The following is a 15,001-nucleotide window of genomic DNA, read 5'->3' on the forward strand; positions in this document are numbered from 1 at the left end:
TCATTTGTGTCTCAGCCAAGTGAGAGTATTTTCCTCAGAGCCCTCCACAAAGCAGGTAAAGTGTCTGGCTGACTGCCGCAAGTGAACGGTTCAGATGCAAACCGAACCTCAGCAGGCTCAGGAATACACAGGTCATAAACGAGCTGAGCTGCTAATATACAGGCATTAGATTTCATCGGCTCTCAGATCACACAGGGAAGCTGTGGCGTGTCCTGGAAGCTCTAAATAACCTCTGAACTTCTCTAGAGTTCAGTCTAGTTAGACAATTGAAAATATTTTTGTGTTGAATCATAAGCCATGTAATGTACATGGAAGTGTAGGATTTCACCCTGAAGTTTTTGTAACTGAACTAAGAGATTTACTGGAGCCCAGCCAACCTTTCCAGAAACCCACTTTGAGTGGCAGGTGTAAGGGCGCACATTCAGTCCTCCAGGCAAACCTCTCCCCCGCCCCGGCTGCTGAAGGCTTCTAGGGTTGGCAAATCCCCTTCAAAAAGCAATTAAACTTCAAGCCCTTTCAGTTTTCCTGACTACAGTTCTACCCATAAAAAAATTTAAAAGTCCTTCTTGCAAGTAAGTTGCATTGATGCTCTCTGCAGCTACTGAGGGCTAGCCCTGCTCATCCACGGTTCTGGAAGGTGCCTCGATTCGGGGTTTGCACTCCTCAAATGCAGAATCTGCTCCTCGGCCCCAGTCCTGCTGGAGTCTCCTGCTCATTCCTCTGCGCTGTTCAAACCCCGCACACATTCATTCCCTTGGTATATCTGACATGGTTTTGAAGGATTTTTGGCATAAAAACATTTTTAAAAAGCAATTATCCCAAAACGCACGTGGGTTTGGTCTGCAATTCCTCACACCCGCCGGTCCGGCCAGCCAGCGGCCAAGGTCGACGTCACGGAGTCAAGTCTTTTTTTTTTTTTTTTTTTTTTTGTCCCCTTTAAAACAATAAAGGAAAAACACATAACCAGAGGTGACGGTCAAGGCTCTACACACGTGCTCGGTTTCCGTAGGACATGCTGCTATGGAAACGCAGGGTGCAGCAGCCCGTGCAGGGCAACATGGCCAGGCATGCGAGGTCGAGCGTCCAGGCAGCTACTCCAGCTCCAGTACCTCCTCGGGCTGCTGTGGAAGCACATGTGCGGGGGAGCTGGGGCCGGGGGCCCCCCAACTTTCCACGCAGGGACCACCTTTCACAAGAGCACTTCCTCCTCCCCCACGGGGGCTGGCTCGGGGCCCCGGAGGCTGTCTTCGCTGCCTTGCTTCCTGCTCACCGAATAGAAAACCAGCGTTAAGGCCTGGAGAAACCACGGCAGGGCCCTGACCATCGCCCACCTTGAGACACCAACCGCCCAGGTGTGCTGCCTCGCACCACCTGCAAAGCGATCACGTCACCTGCCCTTGATCACTTAAATTTTTCCAAGGAGACCGCGTCCTCCATAAATGGGGAAGCAATGCTTGCCCAAAACATAAAACTACAGCAGATGCAAGCAAGTGGGCCCCTCTGTGGGGTGTCCCCAAGGGTTGATAGTCTCACCACCCCCTTCCCAGGAGGCCAAAGCTCATGCAGGGCAGGAACTGTGAGTCCCTGTGGTGAGCTCCTGGTGGGGCAGTGGTGGGGCCTGCCCAATTTGGACTGGCACCTAGTGGCATTTTGGAAATGGCCACAACATTGGCCCTAGCTCCCAATACCCAGGCTCAAGGGAAGACCACCTGGGAGGGAAAAGATGGCCCCTCCCTTCTCAGAAGAGGGAGGAAGAGCCCTTCTGTCCCTGAAGAGCCCCCCACCTCAATGGAGCTGCTTGGTGTGGCCGCTATGGGTTGAGTCTCAGGTCGTAGGAGGGGAAATCTCTAAGGAAGGGCCCAAGGCCCTCAGCATCCTCAAGCTGAGCATGCCACTCAAAGCTACTGTCCATCATTCCCAGCGAAGACTTGTGTGCCCCTGGCCAGAAGGGAGCCTCTGTCCCTGCCCAGGGGCTGGGAAATCACGATGCCTATGCATCCCTAGGAAAATCACATTTGCTGGCTTCTTGTTTCTGACAAAGAACAAGATGTAAAGTGCCCAAGGAGGACAGAGCTGTGACTAGCTGTCTGATCAGACCCTTGCTTTCTGCCCTCCGTGCCACCTGCTGGCACCAGCTGGGTCTCACTGCAGACAGCAGGCAGCCTGTGGTCCAGGACCCCCAGCTCTACAAGCTCCTAGAGCAAGACATCCTGCCCACAGCTGCCAGCAGGCAACTCCCAGGGTTTCTAGCACCAGAGGTGAGGAAATGAAGCAGCAGCAAAACCCCAAGGGCTAATCTCAGTCTGTTGGTGTCTTGCATTTATGAATTGAAACAGAAAGAAACAATAGAGCCAGGCTTGGTGACGCACGCCTATAATCCCAGTGGCTCAGGAGGCTGAGGCAGAAGGATCCAAAGTTCAAAGCCAGCCTCAGCAACTTAGCAAAGTCCTAAGCAACTTAGCAAGAGCCTGTCTCTAAATAAAATTTTAAAAGGGCTGGGGATATGGCTCAGTGGTTAAGTGCCTCTGACTTCAAACCCTGGTCCCCTCCACACCCCGCCCCCCAAAAAAGGAAACAACAGACTTGCTCACAGAGGGGAAGCAGCCTTATTTTTGGCAGACCCTAAGAGGGAGACTAAGAAGAGAAGGGCCAAGGAAAGGTCAGCCCATTAGGCTTCTACTATCACACTGTGAGGATCAAACCAAAGGCCTGCCTAGTCACTGGGCTTCTGGGATATCTGGGAACAAGACAGGGTCTCGGGCAGCCTTCTGGGGCTGCTGAAGGTCGGACCTGATTGCTAATGCCAATGTGTTTTCCCTGCTTTTGTCTCAAAAGCACATCTCCACATCTCTAAATTACTGCATAAGCACCTGGCTCATAAGTCAACTTCCCCTTATACACAACTGCATGCAGCACTGTTCACTTTTAACAACTAAAAAATAGAAACAATGTCCATCAATTGATGAATAGATAAACAAAATGTGCTCCATCCAAACAGTGGAATATTATTCAGTCATAAAAAGTAATGAAGCACTGATCCATGCTACACCAGGGAGGAACCTAAGAAACATGAGGTTAAGTGAAAGAAGCCAGACACAGCCAGGAATGGCAGTGTGACCTGTAACCCCAGCTACTCAGGAGGCTGAGGAAGGTGGATCCCAAGTCTGAGGCCAGCAACTTAGCAAGACCCTGTCTCAAAATAAAATTTAAAAAGCAGAGAATGGGGCTGGCTTTGTAGCTCAGTGGTAGAGCACTTGCCTAGCATGTGTGAAGCACTGGGTTTGATTCTCAGCACCACATATAAATAAATAAAACAAAGGTTCATCAACAACTAAAAAAATATTTTTAAAAAATGGAAAAAAAAAAAAAAAGAGCCTGTGCACAGGCAGGCAGGTGTTACCTTGGGCTTAGACAGGGGCTCCCACTCCCTGGTTGTTTTTTTGCTGGAATTGCCAGAGGGAGGGAAAAGGGAAGTGAGAAGGGGCCACGGGGATACCACCACTCCCACCCCCACCCCATCCCAGAGACAGCTGCTCAGTGGTGAAGAAGTGCTTGCCCAGTTTGTGTGAGGCCCTGGGTTCGTTCCCCAATACCAAAAAAACAAAAACAAAACAAAACAAAAAAAAAACAGACTCAAAAGCATTTATAGAAAATGTCCAGAACAGGCAAATCCATAGAAAACTGCAAGTAGATCAGCAGTTGCTGAGAAATGAGGGAGTTGGGTGTAGACAGCTCAGAGGTACAGGGTTTCTTCTTCTTGGGCTCATAAAAATTGATTGTGGTGATGGTTGCATAAGTGTCAATACATTCAAAGTCACTGAACTATATATGTGTGTGTGTGTGTGTGTGTGTGTGTGTGTGTGTGTGTGTGTGTATATTCTGGGGATTGAACCCAGGGCCTTGCACATACTGAGCAGGGGTCCTACCACTAAGCTGCACCCCCAGCCCCAATGAAGCTATTTTTAACTGCTTGGAGCTGCCAGTGGAGAATCAGGTGGCCACATCAAGCCTGTGGGAACGACACTGGGGTCTCCACCGTACTGCAGGTACTTGGGGAACGAGCAGTGGTTCTGCCAATCAAAGCTTCCAGTCTTCTAGGGATACGAATTCTCATCTGTCCTGGGAAGTGCTGGTAACATTGGCATGGAAGTGTGTTTGGAGGAGGGTCGGCCATCCCGGAGAGGAAAAGGCTGAGCTCCTACTTAGGCCACAGGATTCTTATGCCCCTTTGCAACAGGAAGAGGGGACTTATTTTCTAGATCTTAAGCCAGCAGACAAGTCACAGGGTGTAGCAGGCCTGATGTGTGCTCTAACCACTGCGCTCAGTAGCGGCAGCCCTGGGCCTGTGACAGAGCTTCAAGGCCATTGCCGTGCACTGAGTATGCAGGGACTGGATCTAAAGACCAGGGTAAGTTCACCGGCATTCCGGGCGGAGCGCCATGCACCCGCAGCCCCAGCCCACATGCAGGACCCGCCATCGGGCCCAAGCCCCTCAAGGCCCCTGGTTTTATCCCCAGGTCTAGAGGCCCAAAGTGAGGCTGAGTACAGCAGCCAGGCTGGAAGGAACATGGCCTGGAGGAGACGCCCCCGTGCTCTGCACCTGCCCACCCCCAGGCCCCCGCAGAGGCTGCGCACAGGCAGGCAGGCGTTACCTTGGGCTCAGACAGGGGCTCCCACTCCCTGGTTGTTTTTTTGCTGGAATTGCCAGAGGGAGGGAAAAGGGAAGTGAGAAGGGGCCACGGGGATACCACCCCCCGCCCCAGAGGCAGCAGACCCCAACGCCTACTTCACATGGCCAGTGCCAAGCAGGTGGGTAGACAGCTCTCTGCATTAAAACAAGGCAAGGCCCAGTGCTCAACCATCACACAGCCTAAAACCCCACCCTCTAGGACTGTGCTTCAGGGCAGGGGTACTGATTATCAGGAGACCCCCAGTGAAAAGGCCAGACCTCAGTCTGGAGGAGCTCCCAACACAAGGCTGTGGGCTGGGCAACGGGAGGAGACCTAAGGCAAGGAGCACAGTGTGCAGGGCGGGTCTCCTGGCCTTTGATTTTGTTCCAGGGATGCCCCGGCCTACCCTCCAGCCCCCACCCTGAGAGGAAGGCGGTGGACACTCACAGGAGCAGGTTCCCAGGGGCAGATAGTGAGCGCTCCTCCCGCCGGCTGCCCTCAAATGGGTTCCCAAAGGAGCGTTTCCGAATCATGGTCTTCACCAGGATCTGAAGAAGGAGAGGAGGCGGCAGGTGACTGCTCGGTCACATGGGGAGATTTCAGGCAACAACCTTTCCCTTCCTACTCCCAGGACCCCATCAGCTCCCTCGGCTCTCCACGGACGGCTGGCCTTTGTGGTGGCCCCCAACATACACCAGCCGGACCCATCCCCATGTCCCATGGGTCCACTCCCTGCTTCCTGGAGGCCAAATTCAAGTCCAGACTCCTTGGTCTAACATGCAAAGCCTGTCATTATCTAATCCCAGCCTACCTGATCCCATGGACCCCAAGCTCCAGGACAGCTGGCCTGCGTGTCCCTTGGGGCACACCTGGCACCACCTATCTCACCTGAGCTGTTGCTAGGTGGTCCTCCTAGCTCATCAACCTGTCTCATCTTCAAGCCCTTCTTTTCAGGGAAAGCCAGTTGTGACTGCCCCAGTGACAAACCAACCATGTTTCCCCAGGACAGCTCTGGGGGTGGCGTGGGGGAGGGTGCTTTTTTAAAACCAAAATATAATTCACATGCCTTAATTCACCATTTTAAAGCCCAGGAGCATAAGCTCAGAACGCGCCCCACACCAGCTCCGGAATGCTGTGGATGCTCAAGCCCCTCACATAAAACAACTCAGCGTTTGCACATCTACAAACGTTTGCATACCCTCTTGGTAGGCTTTAAACCATCTCTATATGACTTACACCTAACAGAATGGAAATGCTACGTAAATACTGATCTCACCATACCGCTCAGGAAAGGACAAGGGGAAAGTCTGGACTATGTTCAATACAGAAGCAACCACTTTCTCTGAACATGTCTGATACTTGTTTAAATTCACAGACGTGGAACTCGCAGCTATGGAGGGGCTAGTGTATACAATTCAGTGGTTTTTAGTATTTTCACATCACCATTATCTAATTTTGGAAAAGTTTAGATTACCTCAAAAAAACACATACAAGCCTGGGGTGTAGCTCAGAGGTGGAGCGCTGCCTGGCAATGCAGGGAGAGAAGGAGGGAAGGAGGGAGGGAAGGCCAAACCCGGCAACAGCCACTCTGGGCCCCGACCCCCAGCCCTTTCGGTGTGGGTGCAGACCAGCTCTTCTGGGCGTTTCTTGTAAAGGGAATCCCACAATCGCAGTCTTGCATCTGCCTTTCACGGGGCTTGCCCGTGTCGTAGCCGGCATCAGTCTCTTTCCTTTTCATGGCCCTATAATGCTCCCGGTGTGGATGGGCTGCACTTTGCTAACCCACCCGTCTGCTGGACATCTGGACAGTTTCTGCTTTTGGGCAAATGCGGACGGTGCCAGGGTGGACGACTGAGTTCATATTTGTGTGTGAACGTGTTTTCGTTCCTCTTAGATAGGCATCTGTAGAACTTCTGGATCCTGTAACTGTACTTAACATTTTGAGGAACTCCCTGAGTGTTTTCTACAAAGCCCGAACCACTCTACACTCCCCTGGTCAGGCACAGCAGGAGCGATTTCTCGGGAGCCTGCATTTTAGTTGAGGATGAGAAACACCCCAGGACAAGGAGACCGCCAGTTCACAGGCTGGTGTGGCGTGAGGGCACAAGGGCACAGAGGCCCTGGAAGGTCCCGCTGAGCCTGGGAATGGCTGAGCCCTGGCCCAGCCCCCTGCCTTGCCCACTCTAGCCAGGACTGGGTAGAGGCTGCCTAGAGGAAAGGCCCCTCCTGGTCCCTCAGCCCTGCCCAGCTTCTTTTCTCTGCTTCTACTGCCTTGTCTCCCCTCATCTGTCCCCAGCCTTCTTAAAGCCCAGCCGGATCCCCTCAGCCCCTGATTAAGAATCCCTCACCTATAGGAAGTTGGAACTTAGCCTGTAACCATCCAGGGAGCCCTGGAAAGTTCCTTACCAATCACCCTTGGATACTGTCAAAGGAAGCAGAGTTATTGAAAGGCCGGGCTCACGCTCTGGAGCATGGTGCCTCTTTAAGCAGGATTATGGATTGACTGAACTTCTAATTTTTTTAAAGGGTTTGTTGCTAATAATAATATTTTAAAAACACTAATTTATCAAAAAGTGGCCAATGTCCATTAGTTGAAGAACAGGTAAACAAAATGTGGTCTACCTATACAATGGAGTATTACTCAGCCACCTGCTGCAGCAAGGATAAGCCCTGAAAAAGGCTACATACGCGTGTGACTCCACTGACATGGAACGTCCAGACAGGACAACTGTACAGAGACAGTAGATCAGCGGTGGCTGGGCAGGAGGGGGAGGAGGGCTGGGGAGGGAGTTCAGGAGTAAGAGGTTTCCCTGAGGTGATAAAAGCGCTTCAGAACTATCAAGGTGACAAATGCACAACTCTGTGAACATAAATGCCACTGAATTGTTCACTTTGATACAGTTAATGGAACTTCTACCTCGATAGGAGGAAAAAAGAAAAAAAGACAGCCGGTTTGAGAATGAAGGTCTCGAACCCAGCCAGGTTCCCACAGTCTAGCCAGGTGGGCCTAGACCTGCCCACCACCTCCCCTGCCAGCAGGGATTCAGATCCTTCCTATCCTTGGGGTCAAGATTTAATTCTCTGTTGCACTGTCTCTGCAGTGCCTTGCTCTGCTTCAGCAGCCCTAACTTCTGGCTGGCTGAGCTCCCTCCCAACAGGGGACAGTGCCTGCACTCTTCCCTCTTGCTGGGCTGCCTGCCCCCACTACCCTCTCTTGGCCGGGTCAACACCCTGCCCCTAACTTATTGTACTTCCACTACTTTCAGGAAGCTATCTCCAACCCACCACCTGGGCCAACTGTCCCTGCTCCAGGAGCAGCCCCGTGGCCCCCATTACACTGTGCCTGTACCTGTTGGTGGTCTCTCCAGGATGGCAGGGGCCATGGTAGGGGCCACGTCAGTATTGTTCATTACCACGTCCCTGCCTGAGAAACCGCTCTTAATTTTTAAGAAGTGGTTCCTGAATGGCTAATGCCTACTCCAGACCCCCGGGATCAGGGGCTCTCTCTCAAGAATCTGCAGGGGGAGGGGGAGGGGTCAGGGCGACAGCCAGGAACAGAACCCACAGTAGGCACAGAGTCCCACACCAGCTGCCTCCCAGGCCACAGGCACGAGATGGGGTGTGGTGCATGGAAGGGTGGATGAGGGAGAGTGGGTGAGGATGAGGGAGAGTGGGTACAAGTGAGTCTCTACAGCGAAGGTCATGTAGAGGACTAGGCGGGAGGAGACATGGATGAGTGTCCTGGGGCTCAGGATTTAGAGGGAGACAGGCAAAGTGGGAAGCATAAGTGAGCAGTGCAAAGCTAGAAGAAGAAGAGCCAGCATCTGGACTCCCCAAGCGGGGAAGCCCCTCCAGGCTGGACACTGGCTTTGCAGGTTCTCAGGTCTCTCCCAGAGCCCAGGGTCCCCTGGCCTGCTGGGGCTGGAGCTGGCCAAATGCACCAGGGCTTTCAAGGTGGCCACAGAGGGCAGCCAGCTAGGACTGTTGCCTGGACCCCAGACCCCTGGATTCTTCCTGGAGCCAGATGCCCTCAGGGGCGGAGGCTTGGCGACTGGGCAGTTCCCACAGTCTCCAAGGTTAAGGCTGAAGAATTCACATTCTGCTTCCTTCTTCCTGTATCGGGACCCCAAAGTCAAGGCCACAAAAGGGGCTCAGTTCTTCCCAAGCCAAATTGCACCCTCGAGAGTTGGGAAGAACTTTCTGAGGTATGCAGAGAGGAAGCCCATGTCCTGGCTGGGGAACAGCCCACCAGGCCGACGTCACGTGCTGGGCTGTCTGCTCTGGAAACTGAAGCTCCAGACAGATGGGAACCTCATCTTATGAGACCTCAGCTCCAACCCCCATCCCTGGCCCCTGCCCAGTCCTGCTCCTCCTCCTGGCTCCTCTCCCCTGCCATGCTCTGAAAGCAAAAACTCAGGAGGGGCGGTGTGGTCTTGCAGAGGGGCTGCCTCACTCTGGAAACATGGGCCATGGGGCCTCACAGGAGACCCAGGCCAAGGTTGGCAGCTGTGGGCCAGGGGCAGCTCCCGGCCACTTCCTGACTCTCAGGCCCCACATCTGCTTCCCAGGCCTCTGCTGTGTCCTGGCCCTGTCCTCGCCGCCGGCGTGCCTCAGGCTGTCTCGGGCCCTGCTCGTGGTTGGTGGATCATCTGCCTTACCACGGTCGCCAGGCTGGGAATGTGTTTGACAGAATTCTCCACCTCCTCTTCGGTCACCTCGACCAGCGTGCAGTTCTCATCCTCCGATGGCAACGGCTCGGCCCCGTGCCTCGTGACCCAGGGGTGCAGCTTCAACGAACGACAGGATGGGTGAGGGGCAGGTGCAGCCACCTCCCAGAAGGTCCTGCCAGCGAGCGGAGCCAAGAAGGGCATGCAGGAGGGAGCGGCCGGGGCCTGCGGCCAGGCATGCAGGAGAGCTGGTGGGCAGGCCGAGGGCGGGAGTGAGATGGAAGGAAACAGGCAAAAGCCAAGACAAGAATGGGTGGGGCCACAGGGCTGAGAAGCATTTGGATCCCGCTCTCCATCTGGTCCCAGATCTTGTGTGGCATGGAGGTAACTAGCGCCCATCACTCTGACTGACACCTAGAAGCTCCGCTCGGAGCAGGCGCCATCCTCCGCACTGCACAGAAGGGAAAATGGTAGCCTGGGGAGGCAGTGAGACTAGCTGGAAGGACATGATCAGGAGGACCCAGGCCAGAGTTGTCCCCAGCCCCACTCCTCAGGTCCAAGTCCTTTTGAACTGGCCTCTCTTAAGACACCTTTTAGTGCTAGCCGCCCAGGTGCCTAGGAGACCTCAAAGCACAACTCAGGATTCCTAAAGGGCCAGATATGTGCTCGTGGCATTGACAGGCAGGTGGCAGATGGACACAGGTTTCTCTAAAAAGCTTTTTCTGAAACAGGGTAGAATCTGGCAGGTTGAGGAGGTGGAAGTGCTGAAAGATTCCCTCCCACTCTCACTACAGTTCCTCAAAGGGACTGGCCCACATCTCTACATTCAAGGTCAAGGAAAGGACCCAGAGTTTTAGCAGCCAGTGTATGGAGCACACAAAGTCCCTAGATCAGTCTGCACAGGGTAGACGCCCCATCAGCCCGAGCCAGTTGGAGCAAGAGCAAGGCTGCCTGGTTGATTGGTCATAGAACTCACAATCACAGTCACAGTGAACACAACCCCCAGAACCTCCTCACTACCCCTTGCCAGCCCCAGCAACCCAGAGGCCCAGGGCATGGGAGGGCTGCGGTATGGAGGAGGGCATTGTGCTGTCGACAAATGGGCACAGGGCTTGGCCAAGGTGGGGTGGAGCCAAACAATTCCAAGCACAGGACGCAGGCTGAATCCAGGGTGTCAGCCTCGGGGGCCAGCAGTGGCTCCCAGGTACCTTGATTTCCGGCACCACAATCCTTGACTCTGGGTTCTTATCCAACATACGGGTGATCAGGTCCTTCAGGTCCTCAGCTATGTCAGGCCTGGGGGAGGGAGACATGTCAGGGGTGGGTGATAAAATGCACAGGACTGCAAGAAGATTCGAGGAGAGGAAGGACAGACAGGCAACACTCACTGGTCTGGGAACTCCAGGGCCTGACTCTTGATCTTACTGTGTAAACACATGATCCGCTCATCCATGAACGGGCACTGTGAAAAGAGGCCGGGGAGAGAGTAGTGGTGACCAGCTGCCACCTGTGTCCTTCAGAGGCCACCTGTGATGTGTCATTCCCTGTGAGTTATAGGACAGAAGTCAACAGCCCTGGCCTAGTCTGGGGAAGGAGCGTTCCCATCTGCCCAGGGATGTCCTAGGAGGGACAAAAGCAAACACTCTTCTCCCCCGCAACGCCCACCCCCAACAGTAACCCAGGCTCTGTGGAAGGCCTTGTGACCAACACTTAATCCACTGTCTCCCCTACCCAGTGTGATCTTCCCAGGGAAACTTGCATGGCTTATTCTCTCTGTAATGCAAGTGACCAATAAGCTCACCTTTCCTGTCCACCCCTACCCCTGCCAACCACTCCCTGTCAGTTCCAGGAGGGCAAGGATTTGCATCTGTCTTGCTCACTGTAGATCCCCCATGTCCAGGACATTCCTGACAGGAAGCAGGGCCTCAGGTCATAAATACTGGATTATCTCTGTCCATCCCCTCAGAAGCCATAAGGAATAATAAGTACTGGGACATAACTCAGTGGGAGGGCACATGCTCAGCATGTGTTCAAGTCCCAGGACCCAAAAAGAAAAAAAATATATATATTCTTTTTACTGAGGAGAAAAACATTAGTTTAGAGAGGACATGTGCCAGCTCAGAGTGGGCTTTTCACCTCAATGGGACTTCGCACCACCTCCCAAGTGACAAATCAACTCTCACCAGGTGGAGGGCCTGATCCCATAGAAGCAGGTAGTCTATGCTGGTAAAAAAGAACTCTGGGGCTGGGGATATAGCTCAGTTGGTAGAGCACTTGCATGGCATGCCCAGGGCTCTGGGTTCAATCCATAGCACAGCACACTGGGAAAAGGCGACAAAGTCACCTACTCCACTCCTGTCCAAGGAAAATGATTTCTTTAAGAGCAATGTGTGGGCAGCAGCGTCCACATGGCAGAACTCATTAGGAACATAGCACATTTCATTGTATGTAAGTTGTACCTCCAAGCGGGGGTGGGGGAAGACCACAGGTAAATATGGAGTTCTAGCCAAAGATTGCCTTCTAAAGCACCTGGAAGAACACTAGAGGTGCTGGCTGGCCATCTTGCAAGGCACTAAAAAATAAGATGGGTGGGGGAATGGAGAGCCACGAGATAAAGTAGGTGTAGTGAGACAGTCACCGTAGACTCCAGTGGTGGTGGTGGTGGGGGGTCCTGGGTGTTTAAGCAAAATTTTTTCAATTTTGTCATGTAATTGAAAATTTTCCAATCAAATGCTGGGGGTGGGGGGGATAGCTACAGACTCCCTTCCGCCTACATGGGACCAGATTCTTAAGCTTTCCTCAACAGGAGCACAAGCTCGTGGAAGGGAAAATTTCACATTTTTTATTGCTCACATAATCAAACTGAACTGCACAGTTAAAAAGAGAAGCCTCTAAACATGAATAATATTGAAACCACCACTACAACAAGAGTCACAATGACAAAAAGGCAGATTAGCACTCCCTTTGTCAAAAAAAAGTTAAAGGGAATTTTAATTCCCATTCCAATTCTGTCCCTGACAATAGAATCTCAGCACAGGCTGAGGAAAAGAAGCTCAAAGCAACATGCGGCAAAGGAGAAATAAGTGTAGCTATTGATTAGTGATGTCTGTCTGGGGCCCAGGAGTGGGAGAGGTGGTGTGTTTGTTGAGCTTGCCCTAAACTTAGTAATAGCTCCAAACTCCAGAATCTCTGCCAGCCCTTCTGTTCTATCAGACTCTTTTTCAGAAATCTGTGTGTCATATACAGATCTGTACCATGTCTAGGTGGGCTTTCTTTTCCATATTCACGTCTGGCCACAAAGATAAAGAAATTTCAGATGAATAAGTGTTATCTCTCTGCAAGGATGACCATTAGTCCAAAAGGTCAGCCAGCAGCACTCAGGAGACAGGACACCCCACCCTCTTACCTGGCCAAAGACAAAGCAGTACAGCGTCACACCCATGGCCCAAACATCCAAGGCCTGCAAGGAAAAGAGAGCTTGGCAGGTGTGGTCAGGGGCAAAGAAGGGCATCTCCTGCTTTTGCCTGTCCAGCACCATTTAGAGAAGCACCTCTTCTCAGTCCACATAGCTGGGGAGGGTCAGGTCTTGGTCCCCCAACCTTTTTAGAGAGCACATGACCCAGGCATGGCCAAGGAGAGCACTATTCCCCCAATCATAGGATGGTCCAAGGACCGGCACATAACCCACACTTGGCCAATCACAACCAGCCCCAGAGTTCTTGCTCTGCTCTTTAGAAAGAGGAATGCTCTTGCTACTGAGGTTGGTCAGCTGAAAGTAGCCTGGAGCTGCTGGTGCCTGATCCGCCTGCAGAGGAAACCAACTCAGGAAAGCAGCCAAAAGCTGGAGAAAGACAAATTCCTGTTTGCATAACTGGCTGGCAGAGCCCAAAGCCACACATGCCCACTCCTCAGCTGTACAACCCCAGTGCATCTGCTATTTAAGTTGTATTTGTACCACTTACAACCAAAAGGACCCTAACACAGGAAGATCTCAGCGGTTCAGACAGGTCCAAACCTACCTTCCCAGAGAAGATCTTGCGGGTCTCCGAGAGCGACTCAGGTGCCATGAAGGCAGGTGTACCCACGGTGTTAGACAGGAGGGCATCACTGCCCTTGAACTCATTGCTCACACCAAAGTCAGCGATCTTGATGTGCCCATCTTCTCCAACCAGGAGGTTGGAAGGCTTGATGTCCCGATGGATGATCTTCTGGTAGTGTACTGGGTGGGACGGCACCCGGGGAACAGAGGGGGCAAGAAACCCCTGTGAGGATCTGCATATGGCCACACGGCTCAGAGACACAGCGTGGCATCACCCTGGTGCCTCCTCTGCCATGGCCCCTGGTCTTTCCCAACCCTCCCCTCCCAAACCTGCTGGGCACCTCCATCCTCTAAAAGGTAAGTGGGGAAAGTGTCTTCAAAAGATACTCATTTTCAAAAGGACTCGTTCCCAAAACAGTGACTGCCTACAGCCATTCGTAACCACCTGTTAGAATGTGTAACCCCCCTGTCTGTGTGGTTACCAGCACACACGGAGTTTTCATTGGGTTTGGTACCCTCCTAAGAGCCTCAGGACTCACACCAGTCAAACACAGTTTCAATTACCAACGGCCAATACTAATTCACCGAACCAACGATGAGCAGAGCAGGCTGATTTGAAGTGTGAACCAAAAAAAACAGAACTGAGGACTCGGCTCATCGTTCCTGTCTGGTGTCAGCCAATGGCAATGGACGGTGCTATGGTCTGGAAACCTAGGTGTAGTTTCTGGGGTGGTGATGACGATCATAGTATCAATAAGTACAGAGGGTGTCACTGTTGGGCACCCAGTCCTGGGCTTAGCTCTGTGCTAAGTGGTTCACATTTATCCCAATTAAACTTCAAAACAATCTTACGTGACAGGCAGGGATAAGAGTGGAAATGTTTAACAACCAGGAGCAGAAAGGACACCTGCCAATCAGAACCACTGATATAACCACTCAATCCTGCTGAGAAATACTTTGTCTCCATTTTACAGATGAGGAAACTAAGGTTCCGGGAGGTTAACAGGGTCCCCATCCCAGGGTCCTTGGGAGGAATGAGAGACGACGAAGGTAATGCCCCAAACAGTGCCTGGTTCACACGGAATTCAATGGAGAAATGCTCATAACTACTATTGCTCTTCATTTTCTCTCTGTGGAAGAAACAGCAGCTTCTGCTTGCCCCCAAGACTGCTCTCTGAAACCATCCCTGCTCTGCACTCACACAGTCTGTCTGCTGCCCACTGCCTTGCACACCAGGAGACCCTCCCACTCCCACCCACCAGCTGGGAAGGCTAACCACCGCCAGGCGTGAGGATCCTCCCACGGGCCTCACTTACGGTACTCGATGCCTTTGATCAGATCCTGGAAGTAGAAACGGGCCTGGTCTTCAGACAGGGGTTTGAGGGTGGGCACATCCATCACGGGCCTAAAACATCAACATGTATGACACACAGATCAGCCCTCGCCCTCTCCCCCGAGCAGAGCCCAGCACCACCTCCCTCAGCCTCGAAGGTCACAAAGCCAAGGGCATCACACCTGGGAGCGGGGACCATGCCTGGGAGCAGGGACACTCACCCTTGGTTGACAAGTTCAAACACTGTAAGGAAGAAAAAGGGGTTAGGGTTAGGGGTCAGGGGTCAGGGTCA

General features: G+C 52.7%; 1 protein-coding gene across 4 annotated transcripts in view; it reads right to left on the reverse strand.

Moving 5' to 3' along the window:
- Positions 1-962: 962 nt before the first annotated feature.
- The window catches only part of Camkk2 (calcium/calmodulin dependent protein kinase kinase 2), a 42,323-nt gene continuing 28,284 nt past the window's right edge, over positions 963-15,001 (reverse strand). Inside the window, exons 8-17 of one of the 4 annotated variants that reach the window (XM_076849897.2) lie at positions 14,931-14,952; positions 14,693-14,781; positions 13,357-13,556; positions 12,744-12,797; positions 10,726-10,799; positions 10,546-10,633; positions 9,329-9,457; positions 5,118-5,218; positions 4,653-4,695; positions 963-1,262 (exon numbers count right to left, since the gene is read on the reverse strand). In XM_076849897.2, coding sequence (XP_076706012.1) covers positions 1,092-1,262; positions 4,653-4,695; positions 5,118-5,218; positions 9,329-9,457; positions 10,546-10,633; positions 10,726-10,799; positions 12,744-12,797; positions 13,357-13,556; positions 14,693-14,781; positions 14,931-14,952 — 971 coding nt within the window. In that variant the 3' untranslated portion in view covers positions 963-1,091. The remainder of the gene's footprint in view (positions 1,263-4,652; positions 4,696-5,117; positions 5,219-9,328; positions 9,458-10,545; positions 10,634-10,725; positions 10,800-12,743; positions 12,798-13,356; positions 13,557-14,692; positions 14,782-14,930; positions 14,953-15,001) is intronic. The other 3 variants (XM_076849991.2, XM_076850080.2, XM_076850173.2) reach the window with 3 other exon arrangements.

This window comes from Callospermophilus lateralis, chromosome 1 (genome assembly GCF_048772815.1).
Source record: "Callospermophilus lateralis isolate mCalLat2 chromosome 1, mCalLat2.hap1, whole genome shotgun sequence".
Classification (NCBI taxonomy): Eukaryota; Metazoa; Chordata; class Mammalia; order Rodentia; family Sciuridae; genus Callospermophilus; species Callospermophilus lateralis.